The sequence below is a fragment of the Manihot esculenta genome, chromosome 4 (genome assembly GCF_001659605.2).
Source record: "Manihot esculenta cultivar AM560-2 chromosome 4, M.esculenta_v8, whole genome shotgun sequence".
NCBI classification, from domain to species: Eukaryota; Viridiplantae; Streptophyta; class Magnoliopsida; order Malpighiales; family Euphorbiaceae; genus Manihot; species Manihot esculenta.
Genome location: NC_035164.2, coordinates 33,704,947 through 33,726,480, shown reverse-complemented (window position 1 = coordinate 33,726,480; position 21,534 = coordinate 33,704,947). Strand labels below are relative to the sequence as shown.

The 21,534-nt window shown below is 35.2% G+C and overlaps 2 protein-coding genes across 3 annotated transcripts; both read left to right on the top strand.

The window, feature by feature from the left end:
* The first annotated feature begins 459 nt into the window (after positions 1-459).
* On the top strand, positions 460-11,743 carry LOC110613909 (dentin sialophosphoprotein). The gene is made up of 12 exons (XM_021755316.2): positions 460-930; positions 2,139-2,365; positions 5,119-5,186; positions 5,429-5,500; positions 5,647-5,978; positions 6,126-6,194; positions 6,276-6,364; positions 7,908-10,103; positions 10,242-10,319; positions 10,438-10,549; positions 11,318-11,368; positions 11,491-11,743. The coding sequence occupies exons 1-12, from the start codon at positions 565-567 to the stop codon at positions 11,539-11,541; spliced, it is 3,711 nt and encodes a 1,236-aa protein (XP_021611008.1). The 5' UTR covers positions 460-564; the 3' UTR covers positions 11,542-11,743.
* A 1,503-nt stretch (positions 11,744-13,246) lies between these two features.
* On the top strand, positions 13,247-21,347 carry LOC110614144 (NADP-specific glutamate dehydrogenase). 2 transcript variants are annotated; one of them, XM_021755629.2, is made up of 16 exons: positions 13,247-13,529; positions 14,473-15,068; positions 15,271-15,400; positions 15,514-15,715; positions 15,877-15,963; positions 16,044-16,103; positions 16,198-16,284; positions 16,742-16,813; positions 17,014-17,069; positions 17,456-17,541; positions 18,461-18,551; positions 18,614-18,771; positions 18,878-18,969; positions 19,423-19,503; positions 19,893-19,966; positions 20,224-20,854. In XM_021755629.2, exons 2-16 carry the CDS (start codon positions 14,513-14,515, stop codon positions 20,288-20,290), a joined length of 1,899 nt encoding a protein of 632 aa, XP_021611321.1. In that variant the 5' UTR covers positions 13,247-13,529; positions 14,473-14,512; the 3' UTR covers positions 20,291-20,854. The 2 variants fall into 2 exon arrangements, with proteins under 2 accessions (XP_021611321.1, XP_021611320.1); XM_021755628.2 differs by lacking the exon at positions 20,224-20,854 and adding an exon at positions 20,872-21,347 and having other exon boundaries at positions 13,250-13,529.
* The last annotated feature ends 187 nt before the right edge of the window (positions 21,348-21,534 follow it).

The following is a 21,534-nucleotide window of genomic DNA, read 5'->3' as shown; positions in this document are numbered from 1 at the left end:
CTCATTTAAAAAAAAAAGATTTAACTTAATCTCTCATTTAAAAAAAAAAGATTTAACTTAATCGCAGAAATATTATACAATAAAATATATTAAAAATAAATAACTATAAAAATTATTTTTTGATTCCTAAATAATTAATTAAATTTCTTTTTCTTATTTTTCCATTTATATATTAAGTGAATTTTTTATAAATATTACTAAAATGAATTTTTAATTAATAAGAAAATGTTACATAAAAAAAAAATATAGTAGAACAGTTTTATTTATTTAATAAGCACAATTTCAATAAAGAGATTGTTCTAGTGAAACTTAAAAGACAAGGGGTGGTTTGACAAATGGCAACTTTACCCAAAATTAATTCCCACCGCCGTGCTTCCCCTTCCTCCCAATTGAATCGTTTCATCCGCCACCTCCATACTCAAGACTCCATACTCCATACTCCATACCCAGAACTGCTCCACTCTCTTTCCTTCTTCTCCCTCCTCTCTCTCTCTCTCTCTCTCTCTCTGCCAAACTTAAATATTGCGCGCCCACACAGAGACCCAAAATTCAACTAGCCCCACAATGTACGGTGGCTCCTCCAAGCTTGGCGGCCGAGGGGGAGGCCGTGGCGGTGCTGCTGGAGGCACCAAGCGTCTCTCTTCGTTTCCTCCGCCGCCACCTCACCGGTCTTCCACTGCCTCTAACAACCGTCTCTCGCTCGGCGGTAATTCCAATAATCGCAATCGCTGCTCTTCCGCCGCAGCCATGTCGGCTGCAACAGCAGCCGTCGAAGAGACCTTCTCTCTTATTCCCGGTAAGAACCCACTTGCCTTTTCAATGATTATAAGACTGGCGCCCGACATGGTGGATGAGATCAGGAGGGTGGAAGCTCAGGGTGGCTCTGCCAGGATTAAGTTTGATTCCCTGGGTGGTAATACTAATGGAAACGTGAGTTCAATTGTTTATTTCCCCCCTCAGTCTGTTTAGTTACTGCATTATGTTTCTGTTTGCTTCCGATTGGGCAAATGTCGCATTGTTGGCTGTTTTCAAGTTTGCTATATTTTTTTTAGTGGGGATGAGTTGGGAAGTTCTTTTGAATCCTGAAAGGACATTTGAGTGAGTTTTATTTTGCTTCCGGCTTTGTGGGTCGGTTTTACATTCATATTGTAGTTGCTGCGCAGAATGTTGGGGCAAAACAATATTTAGAAAGTTTTTAAAAATTAAAATTTATATGGTTTTAGTCATAACTCCAAATGAAGAAGTAATTAAAGCTCCAAATAATTAAATACCACACACTATATATATACTGCTTTTTCTCTGCTCATTCAAAATATGCTTTTCAATATTCTCACAAAAAAAGCATCTTTTCATCCCATCTCAACCCTGAATGTTGCCTGTGTATTTATTGGTTTGTTGCTGATCGGGCATTGTATTTTCCTATTGTAAAGGGAACGTCTTTTGAGCTATATTTTTCTACTAATTGTCTTAATGAAAATTGAGTTTATTGATGTAATTGGAACTGGGCTAAGCTTTTGAAAGTGCTCTGAAATGCGGGCTATGCACAGCTTAGTTATGTATTTGCCTGTTTGGGAATCTTGCCATTTGCCATGTAGTTTCTTGTTAAGGTTTTGAATAGTATACTATCAATAAAACACAAATTACTCATATATATAAGCATTGATCCATCCATTGTTTTTGGTTTTCTCATTAATCATGAGTTTGGCATAATCGTGCTATTCTTCAATACTCTCCCTTCTGTTGTGCGTGGAGTGATGATGGCTTGCAGTTCTTGCAAACTGTGGAGATGAATAACTGAATAGAATTAGAATACTTGTCGTTGTTGAAAGATGGAACCATGTTGAAATGGAATTGCCAAAGGACTAATTCTGTGGCTGAATCACTTGTATAGATGGAGCCATATTAAAATAGCTTTGATCAATCTGCTCTGGTACCATGTTATAACTTGGAATGTTATACACTCATTTATACAAGTCTCAATCAACTCATTGATATTTTGCTGATTAACCACATGATTTTCCCATATTCATGTGATTCTTCAGTAGTTTAGGCACCATTTTAGTTCATGTCTGTATGGTGCTTATTCGTTTTATGGATAATTAGCAATTTTGTCCTTAAATAATTATCATTATCCTCAGGTTATTGATGTGGGTGGTAAGGAATTCAGATTTACATGGTCAAGGGAATTTGGTGACCTCTGTGACATTTATGAAGAGCGTCAAAGTGGTGAAGATGGAAATGGTTTGCTGGTTGAATCTGGGTGCGCCTGGCGTAAGGTGAATGTCCAACGTATCCTGGATGAATCAACCAAGAACCATGTTAAAATGCGGTCAGAGGAAGCTGATCGCAAGCATAAATCACGCAAGTATGTCATGTGATGTAGTTATGGAGTTTGTTTTGCTATTTTATTTCTTGAAATTGTTTTGTTTTGCAGTGCACCTGGTATCTTTACTTTTATATCTTTGTTAAACTTGTTTCTATTGAATCTTTCTATGTCTATCAGTGATGTTTCTAAATGAAATTGGTTGATTCTGATGTGTGATGCAAAATTGCAAATGTGTTCATTGCATCGGTTACATTATGACTCCCTTTCATATTGCACGAGTTATTGATCTTCTATTCTGTCACTTCCTTTTCCATGTTGGTTTTGAACTAGCGTCTTTTGAGGCCTTTTTTACTCACCACACTACACCATGTAGTTGAAGCAAGATAATTTTGCAAGTTCTTGGAGCTTATACATTATCCTCCAGTAGAGTGTTGTGGTTAAGGAATAAAGAAGTAATAGATTAGTCTCTTTAGTCAATTGTAACGGTAGAAAGTAGTTATGGGACCCAAAATAGTATAAATAGGAACTTACTTGTAAAAAGAAAGATATCCAAGATCATTAGAAATCAAGATAAACTTTTTCTCCCTATTTCTGCTCTCTCCTCTTCTCTAATTCTCTCTATTACTTCTCCCCTTTCTAATTCTTTTCTCAACCCAATCTACTTCTATTTCTTTCTCTCCCTATTTCTCTGTTTCGAAGGGAATCACAGGTCTGCTATGTAACAAGTGGTATCAGAGCTCTATTCCGACCTGGTCTTCTTCCAATCCTTTCTGCTGGCATTGCAATCCTGAGCGGAATTATGGGATTCTTTCAAAATTTCAGAATTTCAGGTTTCTCTCTATTCTCTCTTTCTCTCTTCTTCCCCTCTATTCCTTCTTTTATTCTTCTCTGAGAATTTTTTTTTCCTTACTTTCCCCTATTTCTTCTCCCTTGCTTCCATGGAATCTTTCCTTCTTTCTTGATCATTTGTAGGTTTCTGCTTATATCTTTTGTTTTCCTTCTTAAAGTTTTCAATTCCTGCATTTTAAGAAATCTGTTCTTGAAATTCTTGAAAATCTCAATCTAGGGTTATCCTCTGTTTCTTGTTTTGGAATATTGTTTCTGAGTTTTCTATTTCCTTTCTCAACCCTGTCTCTTTTAGTTTCTTTTTACTGTTTTGGGCCTCTATTCCATGCCTCTTTCTAGGGTTTGGACTTCTATTCCTTTGCTTTAGGCTTGACCAAAGATTACTTTCTTCTTCTCTTCTACTGAAACCCTATTCTTGAAATCCTTGAATCATGGAAGTACAAATGTTTCTTAATAGAGGGGTGGAATGGAAATTCTAGATAGAATGTTAAAGGAACAAGAGTTGCTGGAACAAAAAATTGAAAAAGTGATTCAGAAAATGGAGAGATTGGATCAAAAAATGGAAAAATTAGAGCAATCCACTCAAAGAGAGAAGGTTGCAGTCTTTGTTCATAAAGATCAACTTTTTGAAAGCCCTAGTGAAGAACAAGATACCTTATATGAAACTTCCAAACACGAAGACAAGGGTACTGTGATGGAGGAGGATTTTATTGCTGATTTGTCTAGTGTAAATGAGGTCATCTATGAGGAGGAGAATAATGAAGATGGTGATGATAGGAAACTAGAATCTGCAATAGGGACAGAAGAAGCTACAACTGAAATTTTTCGCAATAGAAATTAGCGGGAATGTTCTTGAAAACAAGAAGCATGAAGGAGTTATAAAAAGTGTGAATATAGTAAGCAATTGGCAGAATTTTAGGGAACACGATGGGGAGTTCAGTTGCTGTAATCCTATAAGTCTTTTGGAAGATGAATGGGAAATATCGAGAAGGGAAAGGAAGAAAATTCAGCCATCAAATGGAAATGTGATTTTGAAAGAACAAGCATGGGAGAAATTTGGGGAAGAAAAAGGAAAAAGAATTCCTTGTCAATAAAGAGTCCATACTGTCAGCTACAACTTTAGTCCAATTCTCCGGAACATTTCAGCTGAAGCACGTGGTGAAAGTTAACATTTGGGAGGGGATTAACTGGCCAGCAAAAGTTGCTGTTTGGGACTTCCACATCCTTCCGACCAAGGCTGAGAAAAGAAGCACCAGAAATTCATTTTCTTTGTTCTTGGGACAAGAATGATTTTAAAGGGAGGGGAATGTTATGACTAAGGAATAAAGAAATAGTATATTAGTTTCTTCAGTCAATTGTAACGGTAGAAAGTAGTTATGGAACCCAAAATAGTATAACTAGGAACTTACTTGTAAAAGAAAGATATCCAAGATCATTAGTTATCAAGATAAATTCTTTCTCCCTATTTCTGCTCTCTCCCCTTCTCTAATTCTCTCTATTACTTCTCTCCTTTCTATTTTTTTTCTCAACCCAATCTACTTCTATTTCTTTCTCTCCCTATCTATTTCTCTGTTTTAAAGGGAATTACAGGCCTGCTATGTAACATATAGTTTGTTAGTCGTTCCATAATAATATTCTGGAACTAATTGGCTTTGTTATGGTTAAATTGTGGAGGATCATCAATTATTCTTATAGTGCGGGCTTCAGTTGGAAATATACTTTGATTATTTCTTTCATGAGATTTTTCCTTCTAAAGTTTATTGAGTCCTCTCTTGTTCTTCCTGTCTATTTTCGCTGATTTTTTATTACTTCCCAAAATCAAGCAGATGGCATAATTGAATTTGAACAATTGATTGGTGGCTTTGATGTGGAGAGTGACACATGAGCTGTTTAATGCTGTTTTCCCTTGTGCTATTTAAGTGTTTTTCTCCTTTTCCTTATTACAGAGCAATTGTGTTAGATCATGGGAATCCATCCATGAAGAGTCAAATAAAGCAATTGGCAGCTGCTGAATGTAAGTTTTCATTGTTTATGTTCTTTTGTGCCACACACATACACGCATGTATCTTGCTGCATATTGCCCCAGAGAAGACTTAATTGAAAACATTACAGGCGTATTTATAACAAGATATTTTATGATGACTTTGATTGGATCTGGACTACATTATTTTAAATAAAAACATTTTCCTGATGACTGGTTGAAAATTGGGGCTTTAAATTTGTGTTAGAATATCTAACGGCTCTCTATGTTTCCAGCTACTCCATGGAGGAATTCCTTTAAAAAGAAAGAGCCTCCATTTAAAAAACGGAAAGTTGAACCACCACCTGGTACATTCCTTGAGTTCCTTTTTTGTTGAAATATGTATCTTATTTTTGTATATATTCTGTGGATAATTTCAGAAATCTAAGATTGGTATATAATTTCAGAAATCTATAATGTTGAGTTACCATGTACTTAACCTTCACCATTGCAGTCCCCAAATCTACCTTTAAACCTGTAGCTGCTAGTGCAAAAGTAAGACGGTCATCTTCACCTCTGCCATCTACACCTGAGCAATCTGGCACTCCAGCGTCTCCATTTACTGGAAATGTTGCTAAGGTGAACACTGAAGAAGTGACACTGGCCCAGTCTAAAAGTAAAGAGAATACCACCAACACAGAGAAAGAATTCCAGAATAAGGCTGCCAGTGCTGTGTCTGTACGGGAGACACCAGGACATAAAGGGAACTTTGGGACTAAGCCAATGGATTTAGAGAGTATGTTAATTAGTCTACTGAGTGGGAATCCCAAAGGGATGAGCTTGAAGGTATGTGATGGAAATAGTTAAAATTCTGATTATTTGTTTCATTATTAGCTGCTGCCTAATTTTTTATTTTCATTTTTATTCTTTTTTTTTTCTATAATAACTTGTATCTCATTTCTGTGGGCTCCTTCAAAATCTCTTGGAGCATAGGCCTTGGAGAAAGCTGTTGGGGACAAAATTCCAAACTCTGCTAAGAAGATAGAACCTATTATTAAAAAAGTATGTGATCGAACTCCTAGCTGCTATTAGTCCTAGAATAGTACATGGCCTTATTTTGTTTAATTTGACTTTGAATATCAGATTGCAACTTTCCAAGCTCCAGGAAGATATTTCTTAAAATCAGGAGTGGAGTTGGGAAGCTTCAAGAAACCTTCATCTGAAAGTGGAAGGTAGCACTTTTACTTGATAATACTGGGTTTAATTTGTTCACTTCTTTGGTGGTCTTTTCTTTCTTTCTTTCTTTTTTGATTCATTCTAGGCATTATCATGAAGTGATATTAGTAATTTTAGCAGAAGAGCCTAGGGGAAATATACAGCACTATTACTTAGCGAGAAACTGATCTAGCTAGAGCAAAGAGCTATGTTCTGATACAAATCTGGATTTATACTTGTATATGCTATCTAATGTTGACCTAGGATACACCTCAGTTGATAGTTCTGTTACCATCTAGCTGCAACTAATGGACCAGTCACCAATTTCTATTGTTGCCTTCCATACAGCAAGAATATTTATATGCCTTTGATTAGGACTGTGCAGATCTGAGTTATAACTGAACTGGTTTGGTTCGTTCAGTTCAGTTTTTTATTATATTGGTGTGGCTCAGTTATGAATTTTGGTGGATTTCGATTTGGTTCAGTTTTTTTAGACAATTAACCGGTAAAAACTGAACTGACCGTATTAGGTCTAGTCTTCAAAATATCCAGTCCAGGTCAGCCCTTTTTCCCCATCAAGCCCAGCCCTTAATCTCTAGAGCCAGTTATTTTTCTGCGTGGTCCCCACCCTTGTATATCACTAAATCCCTAATACCATTTTCTGCTTTCCTTCATCTTTCATTTTTCCATTTTCTTCTCAGCCGCCTCAAACTCTCAAAATTGGTCTGTTTTCAATTTTCTTCTCAACTGCCTCCATCTCCATTGCATTGATTCCCACCGCCAGAGAATGCAAGCTTATCTTTTCTTGCCACCATGCTCCTGTTTCGGCCAGTAAGCCTTCGCATCGCATATCGTCTCTATTTCTCTCGTGACAAGTTGTTGCAGCACCATGTGTCTTTGTCAACGGACTTTCAAGATTTGACTTCATCTTCCTTTCATGGTTTTGCCATATCACACTCGCCCAAAGCAAGCAGCTGACTAATTTGTTCTTCGATGGAATTCACAACCTGGATCAATTTGGCCATTTGGGTGTTGCATGTTGCATCTAGGATCTCATTTGTTTATGGAATGATATTCTGGTGTTGCATTTGCATATTGCATTTGATTTGATCATATGCATTGATTTTTCTCAAAATTTCTTATTTCTTCCTATGTTGGTGGAATTGATTTATATTTGATGTAATATGATTATTTGGTTGATGGATGAGATTTTGATCTTGAATACCACTGGGTAAGGGGATGAATGTTAATGTAATGGGATTGAGAATCCCTTGCAGACTGCAGAGGTATTGAATCTCTGGGATTTCTAATAATTTCAGTTTTATTGAACCGAACCAAGCAGATATTTTACTGGTTTGGTTCAGTTCGGTGTAGAATTTTAGCCAATTTGGTTCTTTTTTTTTCAAATAAACTGAACCGATTGAATTCTCTCCCATACCTGTGATAAATGAATATGAATTATTTATTTGATAGGGAATATGTTTCTGAAGTTTCTAAAATCCATCTCTTTATCTGTGTATGTTCAGCACAGAATTAATACATGTGTTGTTTTATTTTCAGTTCTCCTGAAGACAACCGTCAGCAGACACTTGTTCCTGAAGACAACCTTAATCACAGACTTCCTCCAGAATCAAGGCTTGTGGAGAAAAGCCCTGCTGTTGGATTTGAGGAACATGCCCAATTGAACTCTAAATTTGAAGAAGAATCAAATACATTAGAAAAAATTGATATTCAACAGCATTCTCCTGATTTGTTTGGTGAGAAGAAAGTTTCTGACAATAGTGAGGGGCAGGCAGGCAGCTCCAGTGATAGTGGAAGTGACAGTGACAGTGATAGTGACAGCAGTGACAGTGGTAGTGACAGCGGAAGTTGCAGTAGAAGCAGAAGCAGAAGCCCAGTAGGAAGTGGAAGTGGGAGTAGCAGTGACAGTGAAAGTGATGCTTCATCCAATAGTAAAGAGGGCTCTGATGAGGATGTGGATATTTTAAGTGATGATGACAAAGAACCCCAACATAAACTACAGGCATCTGAACCAGCATTTTCAGTATCACCAGATCAATGGAGGCAGAATGGGAATGATGAGAAACAAGATGGTGATGGATCTGATGCAGTTGACATTGAGGGTCCTGGATCTGCTCCCCTTGATGTTGAAGGTCACGAGTCTGATGCTGTTGACATTGAGAAAGATTTGGAGGATGATGAGAAGGAAGGTGAATTGGCCGCAAATAGTTTGATTCTCAACAAAGAACGCAACAATCCTGTGGAAGGAGAGAAATTTATTTTTTCTGATCATGATGCCATCCAAGAGCGCCAAACCTTCATAGGAACACTGTTTGATGACAATGAAAATGGCATAAGGGACTGCTTCAGGCATGAACAATCTGACAGCTCTGAGAGGATACCGAAAAGTAAAACCAAAAGGGCTCCTGATGTGAAGCACTTTGATGAGAAATTTGAACATGCTAAAAGATTGAAAGTTGAAACCTCAGCTCAAGCACCCATTTCTGAGGTTAAGGATGCCCAGTTATCAGAGAGTCCTCACCGTAGAGACATTGAAGACACTTATGGGGGCCCAGATTTTCAAGCAATTAATAGAACTTATAGGGACGGAAATTCTGATTTTGGTTCACAAAAGGCACATAAACAAGCACTTGCTGGAAAACCTAGTTCAGATTTTCAGCAACCGGGACGAAGTTCCTCTGAAAAAAATGGTCGGACAAAGGCTTCTGATACAACAAGGAGATCCAAGCACTCTGAGAGTTCAGGACATGGTCGTAAATTTTCTGAAAAGAATTCTCATGTGCATGAAGGTGTTCCCCTTCAAAGAGAAAAGGCTTCTAGAGACAACCAAAATGAGGATAATTTTGTGAAGGAGAAAAAGGTGCCAAGAAACGCCAAGGAAGGTGGAGCTGGATTCAGACTCTCTGCTCCCTTTGATTCCCATTACAGAAGACAGGGTGAAACATCTGGGAAATTCAAGGATGATACACAAGTTGCAAACTCGCACATGGGGTCTTCACCAAAGGATGGCAATAGAGTTGAAATGGAAAAATTCCCAGCTTTCGGTGAAAGAACTCTCCAAAGAGAGCTTTCAGAATTGGAGTTGGGAGAATTTCGTGAGCCATTGCTTGAAGAAACACCTGTTAATAAACAATTTGAAAGGAAGAGTTCTTTTAAACAGTCAGAGAGCAAACGAAGCACTTCAGACAACTGTAATTCAGATTTAATCAAGATAAAACCTGTTGGAAAGGCAGCACTGGACTTGGGAAAACCTTCTCCACCCAATTTAGGTACTGGTTTTAAGCAGAGTCCTGATCATCATATTGAAGATTTAACAAGATTACACCATAAGATCGTGCAGTCTCATCCACAAAACCCTTCAAGGGTAGATAACAATGAGACACACTTTGGCAAGTTGGCAGATACAAATAGCAGATTAAGGCAGAATGAAGCTGGGGCAAAACTTGGAAACAGTACAGAAGGCTATGGAGAAAGCCATAAAGGAGCTCTTGGCAATGCACAGCAGTTGCATGATTCTAGACGTGGGCAGGTTTCCCACATGATAAAGGAAAGTAAAACACAGTCATCTAATACGATGGCTGACTTGGTAGAGGGACAAAAGGATACAATTTTGACCGAGGTCAATACTAATGCTCCAAAGAGGAGAGAATCATCTTCTGAGGATGACAGCACTTCTTATTCTAAGTATGAAAAGGATGTACCTGAACTTAGGGGACCTATTAATGATTTTCCTCAGTAAGTATTTTCTATTTGTCTGTGTTAAACAATGCTATTTCTTTCCTAGATAGCTTATTGCGACTTTATTGTTTGCACAAATTGAATTGCATTTCCTATTGCATGAGATTTAGATCATTTGTTTACGTTTTAATGTAGGTACAAAGGATACGTGCAGGAATACTGTGACAAGTATGATAGTTACTGCTCCTTGAACAAGATCCTAGAAAATTACAGGTATCTTCATGGATATTGTCGCATGCAAGGTGTTGTTGAATTTTTATGTTTTCATTTTAATTGTCTGATGATATTCAGATTGCTGTTTTATTTCATCAATCTCATCTGTTATATGCAGGAATGATTTCCAAAAAATGGGAAAGGACCTTGAATTTGCAAAGGGCAGGGATATGGACAGATATCATAAGATCTTGCTGCAGTTGAAGGAATCTTATGGTCGTTGTGGAGCGGTATCTATTATGATTCCTTTGGATCTTTGCATTTATCTATAAATAATCTTACCCACTAGCATGTGTTGCAAGTCTATCAGCTGGATTTAATTTGGCAAACAAATTTAATTAGCATGTGCTTTGCTAATAATGAAGGTTAGATTCAAAACTGTTTAGGTGGTTTATAGGCAGAAGTTGTAATACACAGCTTGCAACAATGTTTTCCTTGTGTTCCAAGAGGTGCAAGTTAAAATGAGCAGGGGATGGATTGGGCGAGATGGATTAGATCATGTGTTTAAACCATAACCCTTACTGGAAAATACTTTGTCTGTGCACATTCAGATCCATACTCCGTAGACAATGTTGAACTCTTCAGTATGCAACTATTCAATATTTTTGTTCACCAACTTGATTAGACTGTCTCTTTGTTTCTTATTATACTAAAGACTCTCATGCTTAAATGACAACAGTAGCTGTTTTGTTGAGATTGTGTTACTGACAAGAGTCAACATTAAAGCAGCTGTTCCTTGTTTTGAGGACGATCATTAATTGGCTAAACTGTGACTTACAGACCCCAAAGACTATACACACACAACTTCTATGAATTTCTAGTGATATCATTGTACACTTAACTCGTAAATAACTTCAAGTAAGATGATTAAGCACAAAGAATATTCTTGGGGAACTTGGGAAATTTTGTTTCAGCAAGTTTGCTGATATAGCTTGCATTTTATATAATTCAAACTTCATCTTCTTGAATTTCCTTCTGATTGTAACGATAACTTGCAGAGACACAAACGGTTGAAAAAGATATTCATTGTGCTTCATGAAGAACTAAAGGTGATTTCATTGAAATGCAGTCTCCCTTAACAAGCTTTTATACTTTGCCCTTTATTTATTTTGATTGTCTTTGTGAAGTTGGTTTTGAATGGCTGATTCTTTATATTTCTCTGTTACTGCAGAACCTTAAGCAAAGGATCAAAGAATACGCCCTGTCTTATACGAAAGATTAAAACATTTCTTGTTTCTACCCAAGACGTGTTGTTATTTTCCTGTGTGTAGATACCATGGCAATGAATGTATAGGGTGATATAACAAAGCATTTTCTAGTTCTGTGAAAAATAATATCTTGTATATAACATTAGTTGTTTCTAGCTAATCTTCTATTGATGGGTGACATAAGAGGAAAATAATTCATTTATTTTACCCTTGTAACTTAGAAAAAAAAAAGAATTTTTTTTTTTGAAAAATAAAGTGAAAAAAGTGTGATTGCGTAAAAATTTATTTATTTATTTTGGCACGAGGAAACAGAACTGAACGTTTATTTGTTCGATTCTCTGATTAATTGTCTACAAAATGATTAATACATTTTAAAATTATGTTTTTTAATTTTATATTTATTAAAATTAACTTTTATATCTCTTATTTTAAAAAAAATTAATTAAAAATTTTTCAGTTTGATGGAGTCAAAATATTATATTAAACCGTTAGAACTTTAAAAATCAATGATTCTTTTTTTTTTTTATGTAAAAATTTAAATACAATTCTTTTATATTAGAATAAGTTTGCCATTAAATGTTTATATTTTATTAAAATTAATTATTTAATTTTAAAAATTTATTTAAAATGCATATTTATTTTATTAAATCAAAAATTTTAATTCTTTTATTAAATTAATTTATTTTAGCATAAACATTTATAATATTTACAGTAATTCTATATATTTATATTATTTAATTTTTGTAATTTTAATGATTCATTTTTTTATTCTTCTATTAATTAACTTTTTGTTACTGAAACATTCTAGAAGAACTAAAGCGTTACTTATGCAAAATATAAAAAAAAATGCATTAATTGAATTTTAAAAAATAGAAGTTAAACAACTAATTTAATAAAATACAAAATTTTGATAATAATTTCCATTTATAGCCAAATTGAAAATTTTAATATAAACATAATTTACCAAATTTATAAAAATTGTCTAAACTTTTTTAAATAATTCTATCTAAATTTTAAATACTTATATTTATATTATTTAACTTTTATTCTTCTATTAATTAACTTTTTGTTACTGAAACATTCTAGAAGAACTAAAGTGTTACTTATGCAAAATATTAAAAAAAATACATTAATTGAATTTAAAAAAATAGATGTTAAACAACTATTTTCATTGCACTCCGAGACTTAGTCTGGTGGAAAGTGCATCATAACAGTCTTGTGAGGTTTAAGGTTTGACTCCCCATCCCCTATTTCAAAAAAAAAAACAACTATTTTCATTAGCTATTTTTAAATTTTATTTTGATATTTATAATATATTAAAAATTTTAGCCATTCAGTTAAATCTTGTCGCTATTTTTTATATTTAAAATATAAGAAATAAATCTCTTCACTATTTAATTATAATTAATTATGAGAATAAATTATAAAAGATTCAATGAATATTGTAGAGTTTAATGGATGAAAATTGAATAAATTTTCAACAATTTAATTAATTGTGTCAAAATTTAAAAATTATAACATTAAAATGTTAGAAGAGTTTATTTATTTTAAAAATAATAAATTTTCACAAGAAACAAAGAGGTAAGATTCCATTTTTGCGGTTCTTCCAGCATTTTTCACACAAAAAACAATGGGCAATTTGCTGTTAGTAGGTATTTTTTAATTAATAATTAAAAATCCACTAACCGAAACCAGAAGATTAAAAAAAAAAAAAAAAAACACAATCTTTTTATCTAATTATCTAAAAGCCTACTCTACTATGGTCTATGATGTCTGGTTTTTTACACAAAAAGGGAGAAAGCATCACTGATCAACCAAAGCTCCCAACACATCCCTTACCTTCTCAGCTGGATCTCACTGTAATAACATTCATCTCTTTAGCACGTTTCGCTCTTCTATTAGTTTGCAGTAGTAGTTTTTCCTGGAGATACGAGTTGTTTAAGACGATACAAGGGAATCAAAGTTTTGAGACGGCAACTTTGGATACTTTCTTAATCTAAAGGTACTTGATTTTGTTTTATTTTAATTTTAAATTCTGGGTATTGCATAATAATTAATGTCTGGGGATGTTGAAGAATAATTGAAATTTATGATGTTATCGGCTCTGGGTATGTGAATTTTGCGCTATAAACTATCTTTTCAAGTAAATTTCGGAATTTTCCGTGCTCAGTTGGCTCTTGGGTCATTGATTGGTTGTCGAATTTTGGTATTCGATTGAGTTTTGGGGACCCCTTCTTAACTGTGTATTTCTGAGGGCGGTGATTAATGAATGGGGGAACAGGTTTTGGTTATTTTATCTGTGTTTTTTTTTTTTTTGAAATGGATTAATATTTCTGAAGTTGTCTGGTTGCTTACTAATGTTTGATCAAATTTTCTCTGTGTGTAACGCGATTATTGCTATTTCTTTAATTTTAAATGAGCCAGTAAAAAGATATTTTTGGTGGTGAATCGCGAAACAGAAGCAAAATTCAGCAGCTAGAATTTACTGGGTTTTCCATTACTATGATGCACGTACAGAATGAAATTTCTATGCAATGAATTTATTTTACGGTTTGTTGATTTTGTTGTTTGTATTGAATTAAATCATGAATTGTCATGGTGTTTATTATATACAAACACACACATACAAAGTCAAACTACCTCTTAAACCCGCCCCTTCATTATCTGTTTGCAAAAGCAAGCTGCAAGACTCCATGGGATTCTCCCGTCAGGTGATGCCATGGCACAACCATGGCCTAACTTGGCTAGATTGACAAATGTGGAACCCAAAAAAGGCACATATTGATATCATTTTACTTCCTCTTTTGTCAGTGTTATTGTAATGTGGATGATTTCTAATTTTTGTCCTTTTCCCCTTTTGTTGCCTTGTCTCACCATTTTCTCGTATTAATTTTATATTGATGGAAATTGGTTGATTGGGGAGTATGCATTTTATGTGATAACAGACTCTGGAGGATTTATAATGTGGTAAGACTGTCATGCTGAATGTTGCTGCCGACCGTTGGAGTAGGGATGAATTCTGCCATGGATGATATGAACTTGATTCAGCAGGCGCAGAGGCATCATTTGGTGGTAAGGGAAATTGGGGAGGAGATTGATCTGGAAATCAGTCATGGGGATGATGACCCTTCATTCGCTAACACACCTCTCATCACTGGTCCCCCACGTGAACCTTCTGCTGAGGAGCATGATGAAGCTAAGAATATGATGGTTTCACTTCCCAATGAAGATCAAGATATATCAAAGGCACAGCCAGTAAAAAGGAAGAAGAAGGTTGTAAAGCGATGGAGAGAGGAATGGGCTGATACTTACAAGTGGGCATATGTGGATGTGAAGGATGGAACTGCAAGAATATTCTGCTCTGTTTGTAGAGAATATGGTAGGAAGCATAGAAGGAACCCATATGGGAATGAAGGGAGTAGGAATATGCAGATGAGTGCATTGGAAGAACATAATAATAGTCTGCTTCACAAGGAAGCTCTTCGTCTTCAAATAGCCTCCAAGGACAAGATCATTGTGGATAAACCCATTTATGTAAAAGGTAGTAAGCTCTTTCTATACTTAATTGGTTAAAAGTTAATAATGTATTTTATCATTGAAGTATCCTGAGTGTATATTGTGGTTGCATATTTATTCTGAACCATCTGGATAATGCATCATGTTACGAAACTAGATTTTCTTTCCTTGATATTTTCTTTCTTATTCTTTTCCATATGGCTGCATTATGGATTTTTTAAATGAAGCTCTCATGTCAAAAACGGCTGGATCAATTGTTGAAGCTGCACTTAAAAGGGATCCCCATGAGGCTGAGTTTATACAATCAGTGCAAGAAGCAGTCCATGGTTTGGAAAGAGTAATTGCAAAGAATACTCAGTGAGTTTGCTGTGTAATGGGTTTCCTATTTGTTTTGATATTAATCCCTTTCTTTTGCTTAGTTATAAATGGAAAAGAGCTCTAACCATGCTTATTCTTGTGACATGTGTCAGTTATGTCAACATTATGGAGCGCTTGTTAGAACCTGAACGTATGCTTCTTTTTCGAGTTCCTTGGGTGGATGACAGGGGTGAGACACATGTCAATCGAGGGTTTCGAGTACACTTTAACCAGGCATTAGGTCCATGTAGGGGTGGCATTCGTTTTCATCCTTCAATGAATTTAAGTATTGCTAAGTTTCTTGGCTTTGAACAGGTATTGTTTTCTGTTTTTCAGTGAGCCATAATCTTAAATTGATTTTAATAGGTTTTGGTAGCTCCTGAAGTAAGGTTGAGAAAAATTTTATATAAAGAAAAAATTTTATAAAGAAGAAAGGCTTAATTCTGACATTTATGCTGTACTCTACTTTGTTCCAGACATTAAAGAATGCACTATCACCATACAAATTGGGAGGAGCTGCAGGAGGAAGTGATTTTGATCCAAAGGGAAAAACTGATAATGAGGTCATACTCATTATAATTTGATGTTCTAATTTGCAGTTTCCATGATTTTTCTTATATTTTGCTGAAACCTATACTGGCAGATTATGCGCTTTTGTCAAAGTTTCATGAATGAGATCTATAGATATCTGGGTCCGGACAAGGTTCGTGTGAGAAGATTCTCTTGCTCTTATTTTCTCAATCTCTAATTGCTAACTCTCTCTTGTGCTGTCTGATTTTGTGTTATATGCGTTTTAGGACCTTCCTTCAGAGGAGATGGGTGTTGGTACTCGAGAAATGGGATACCTCTTTGGGCAGTATAGACGTCTAGCTGGTCATTTTCAGGTTCTTCTTCAGATCTTGCTATTAACTTTTAACCCCTAAGATGAAACTTGTGTGTGGTTTTCCTTCAATGCCATGTTAGTCCAGTGGAGAAGGACATGGGGATTGGGGATGGAAAGTAAAAGGAGGTGCTAGGATAATGAAAATTATATCCTTAAAACTGGAAGAGTTGAAATTTTTTTAAACTTTTTATAAGAAGTCTCCATTTATTTACTTTTTCTGTTTGCCTTCTTTTTATTATTATTATTATTATTTTTAGACAATTTTTCCATCTTGTCATGATTGCAGTTTTTGGGGTTTTACCACTATCATAGTTATTATAGGTATATAGCTCATATTACACTGTGTTTTGTTAACTTTATTGCTTATTTAACTTATTGCCTATGCAAATACCCATCAGGGGAAAGAAGGTTAAAGTGACTTATCTACATACCTTCATACATATGAGTTGCTTATGCAGGGAAGTTTTACAGGGCCAAGGATATTTTGGTCTGGCTCTAGCCTTCGAACTGAAGCTACTGGCTATGGACTGGTAATCATAATCCTGTTTTCTGAACTCTTAGATACTGCTTCTGGTTGAAGTGCTTGTGTGCTCACAGAATGACTGACGTGTGAAATTTTCCCATCCCTTTCTTTGCTTTATATTCGCTCTTGTAGGAAATTCTGTCAACTTCTTGTATATGTTGTGTTTTAGATGTCTTGGAATTTACTGAATTTCTCATGCTTCTGCAGGTTTTCTTTGCTCAACTTATGCTTGCTGACATGAATAAAGAACTCAAAGGACTAAGGTCCCTCACTTGACTCTGAATGCTTTGTAAAATTGTTTAAGATCCTACATGTCAGTAACTCAAGTGTTCAAATTTTTAATTTTTTTTAATAGAGGTCAAATTTTTTTATTTATTTGATATAGGGAGTCTTCTTGTTCTGAGTCTTCTGACTACTTAGCTGAACACCCCAGTGCCAGTTGTTTGAGAATTGAGATATTCTTGTTTTTTAATTCTTGCAAATACAATTGTATTCCATGCTAACTTTTCTGATTATTTATAAATACTGATTTGTGTTTAACTTCATTATTGCTTAATCTGCTAAAATTGAGCTTCAGTGTTTTGATGAAGTTTAGTGGCTTCTGACTACAAATACGCTTGTTCAAATATCTTTCTCATTTCCTGTTCAGATGTGTTGTTAGCGGTTCTGGAAAGATTGCAATGCATGTTCTGGAGAAGCTTATTGCTTATGGTGCTCTCCCAGTCACTGTATCAGGTTCTTTTTGGTCCTTGGTAAATCTTATAGAATGATTTAAATCCATATAAGGTTGGAATCTTCTTGTGGTAACAAACATATACATAATAGTTTAACCTCAAATGACCATTTGGCAATAGATATCCTATTTACTTTATGAAAACAAAAATTGAAACAAATTGCTTTGTTGTGATCACATTGTGCTCATTTTCTCAGTACTCGAACTTTTAGCTTAGGCCTTAGAATGTGTTGATAATGATTGTTAGTCGTTCAGTAATTTTTTTTTTCCATTCTTCATAGTCTATTCTTGCTGAACTTCACACAATTCATCTGGAGCAATTTCAGGTTCTGAAATTTGTCTATGGTTATTGAATTCTAGTATTAGTATAAATTTTTGAATATACCTTTTTCTGATGATAAGTAATTAATTTTCAAAAGATAGACAGAAGGGGAAACTTGGTTGATGAAAAGTGACTAACAGGCAAATATAAGTGCTGGAATATTTGGTTACTTGATGATTATAGAACATCAAAGTCTCTTGATGCAGTTCTCGGCATGGGTAATTGATTGTATTCAGTCAGTCCTTATATGGAGTTGATTTCATATTTTTTGTTTTAGAAATGAATGTATTATGCATGTATGGTTGACTTTTCAGTTGATATGACTTGTGCATTCTTTTATTCAACTGCTTCTCTATGAAGTGTCCTCTTCTAGCTTTTTAGAAGTGCAGAAAGCAATATACCTGTAAGGTTTTGCACCTTTTATCCGATATCCCAATAACAAGAAACCTGTTTCTTCTTAAGTTTTGTATTGTTGATCCTTCAGATTTCAGTAGTTTTTTATTTTATGAGTTAGATGCTGTAACCTGGTTGAGGTTTTACTGTGAGGCACTGTCATATGGGCAACTGTTGTAATGCATGCCTTGCAAAATATTGCACAGATTCTAAGGGATACTTGGTGGATGAAGAAGGATTCGATTACATGAAAATATCATTTCTTCGAGATATCAAGGCCCAGCAGAGAAGCTTGAGGTATTGGCCAAGTGCTCTCTTCATAACTTTTAGGATGTTGTTCTTACATGTGATATGTGCAGAGATTACTCCAAGACCTATGCTCGATCTAAGTACTATGATGAAGCAAAACCATGGAATGAAAGGTGTGATGTTGCATTTCCTTGTGCTTCCCAAAATGAAATCGACCAATCTGATGCCATTAGTCTGGTTAATTCAGGTTGTCGAATATTAGTAGAAGGTAGTAGAAGTTCCAAGCATGATCCATTTTGGCTTTCGCATCTTCTTTGTCTTCTTCAAATTTCATTTCAGTTGAAAGGGGTCTCACATTATTTTCTGTTTCCTAGGTTCAAATATGCCCTGTACACCTGAAGCGGTTGAAGTCCTGAGAAAAGCAAATGTTCTTATTGCTCCTGCAATGGCAGCTGGTGCTGGAGGGGTATGATATTCGTTTTGAACTATGCACAATAAACCTCTCTTTTTTTGTTGTGTTGAGAAAAATTGTATGTATTTTTTCTTTATAGGCAGAAATATCTCTGAAATATCATCATTCATGGTACATTCAGGATAAACATTTTGCTTCCTTTTTGCAAGACTGGAAATTCAGGGAGTTTAATATTAAAATCTTTGAATGTGGACAAATTTAATGATTTAAACTCCTTTGAAGGTGATTTGTAATTTTAGGAAGCTTTCTGAATGTGTTTGTTATTGCTAAATATCTCATGAGGTTGCTTTGCAAGTATAATATTATGGTATTTAAGGGTTTATGGTTTTTAAAGGTAGACAGCTAGGTTCAATTGATTTTATCATGATTTATACTTGTAAATATCCTTGATGATAACTAGTATGCCGTTTATTTATGCATTAAATTTTGGAGTCTACTTGGCTGTAGGTTGTTGCTGGGGAGCTTGAATTAAACCATGAATGCAACTTGATGCACTGGTCCCCTGAAGACTTTGAATCTAAATTGCAGGTGATACTTTATTTCCTTTTATTATTTCCTTGATATGGTTATTTTCGAACTGGAAGATGGGCCAGAGTTCTATGTTCACATGTGCTTATTTTCCAAATGATGAACCGGAAATCTAGTTTTGCTTTGAGAACGGAAGGGCAAATCACTTGTAGAAAATAGAGTTCTATGTTCACATGTGCTTATTTTCCAAATGATGAACTGGAAATCTAGTTTTGCAAAATTTAAATAAGATATAGAAAACAGCTTGGAAGTTGTTTTCCACTGTTTCCTTTATAATAAAAAGTTTTGCTTTTAACTGTTCTCTAAATGGAAAACAATGACTTATTAATTGTTCTCTATGGGCCTATGGGGGATAGATTATGTTTTCTAATTATACTTTTGAATGGCAGGAAGCGATGAAACAGATATACCAAAGAGCCCTCAAGGCAGCAAGTGATTTTGGTTACCAGAAGGAGAGTCCCGAGTAAGTGCTTCTGTACATTAGCACGATATTGACACAAATTTTTCTTCGCCAGTTTAGGCTCCACTTTAGGTTGCCACATGAATGAACTATTCTCCAAGTGGCTGTGGTTGTGTGGGTATCAGTTTTTTCAAAATTCTTTCTTTCAATAAGTGCATTAATTTATACTATTTGTACTTTTTTCTATAAAACAAACAAGTAAATGATTTTTGCACCAAAGAGGTATTGTCATGACAGTAAGTCGCCTTGATTGTGTGCAGATGTGTGTCTGGCAGGCTGCAGTCATCTTTGACTCCTCTTTTGCATGTCAGAATAGACTGTAATTGACGATTAATGCGATCCCAACATAAAATGTGCTCTTAGTTCAGATATTGAATAATCGTTTTTCAAATGTTTTACCCACATATTGCAACACAATATCACGGACAATCTGCAATTTGAGAGTACATCTACTGGGGTGAATAATGGGCTGGTCTGGAGAAAATTGTGAAGACCAAAACCCAAAAATGCTTTTGTGCTTGCGTTTTCTTCTTTTGGTCTAGAAAATTTAACCAAATGTTGTGTTTCCTGGAACAAAATTAGGCTCATGGTGAGTATTAGGCATTTATCCTGTTGATCAACTTTGCAGGCCTGCTGCAAGAAATGTGATGGCCGATTTTTTATTGTCATTATTCTTATTGGTCTTGGTTGAGGTTTGATGGTTGAGCTATATATTGGGTTAGCTCACTATCCTCTCCCAAAGATTTCTTGCGAGGACGGGGACAAGTTAGTTTATTCAATCTACATTAGTCGACAACGATTTGATATGATGAATGACACCGATACCTATAGATCTGCAAAAGTTGATTTTGTTCTGTTATTGTATCCAAGAGATAAAATTCTTCTTATTCTTTTACTTTGTTCAACAGAGCCTTGGTACATGGAGCTGCCATATCTGCGTTTCTAACTATTGCTCAAGCAATGACTGACCAAGGATGCGTCTAGAAGGCCAATGATGATATACAATTGTTCGCATCCTTCACTGAATCAGTAAAGATCAAAGGACACTCCTTGAGAAGATCTGATGATCATTGTTGGCATTATCATCTGGATCATGTACAAGTCTTCCTTGGAGACGCAATAAAACTTTGAAGATTCTACAGGTCTCTTTGTAACATGTGTAATATTAATCGAGTTGGAAAAGGGTAAGTGGTGCGGAATTTAATGGAGCATGCTCAATGTAAAAAGAGGAACAACATTGGATAGTTGTAGTGGTAGAATAGGAAGTGCCTCCTGAAGGGAGTGCTTATTATTGGCACCTGAAAAGCTGTCTAGATGCCTGATGCTATGTTGTGAAAATATTGGGATGTTATGATAAGAAATAAAATATCATTATTCATTTTAATTGGCAATAGTTTTACCATGTTTCTATGCTGTTGCCTTCTTCATTAACATAGAAAATGCTTTCTTTATTCCCTCTTATGTTCTGTTAACATTCGTTTCATTTTAAATGAGGCTTTCTATGCAATGGTGGGATTGGTACTCTGTAATTCAAAGCGACCTCACCATATTTTGCACTTGAAAGTTTAGCC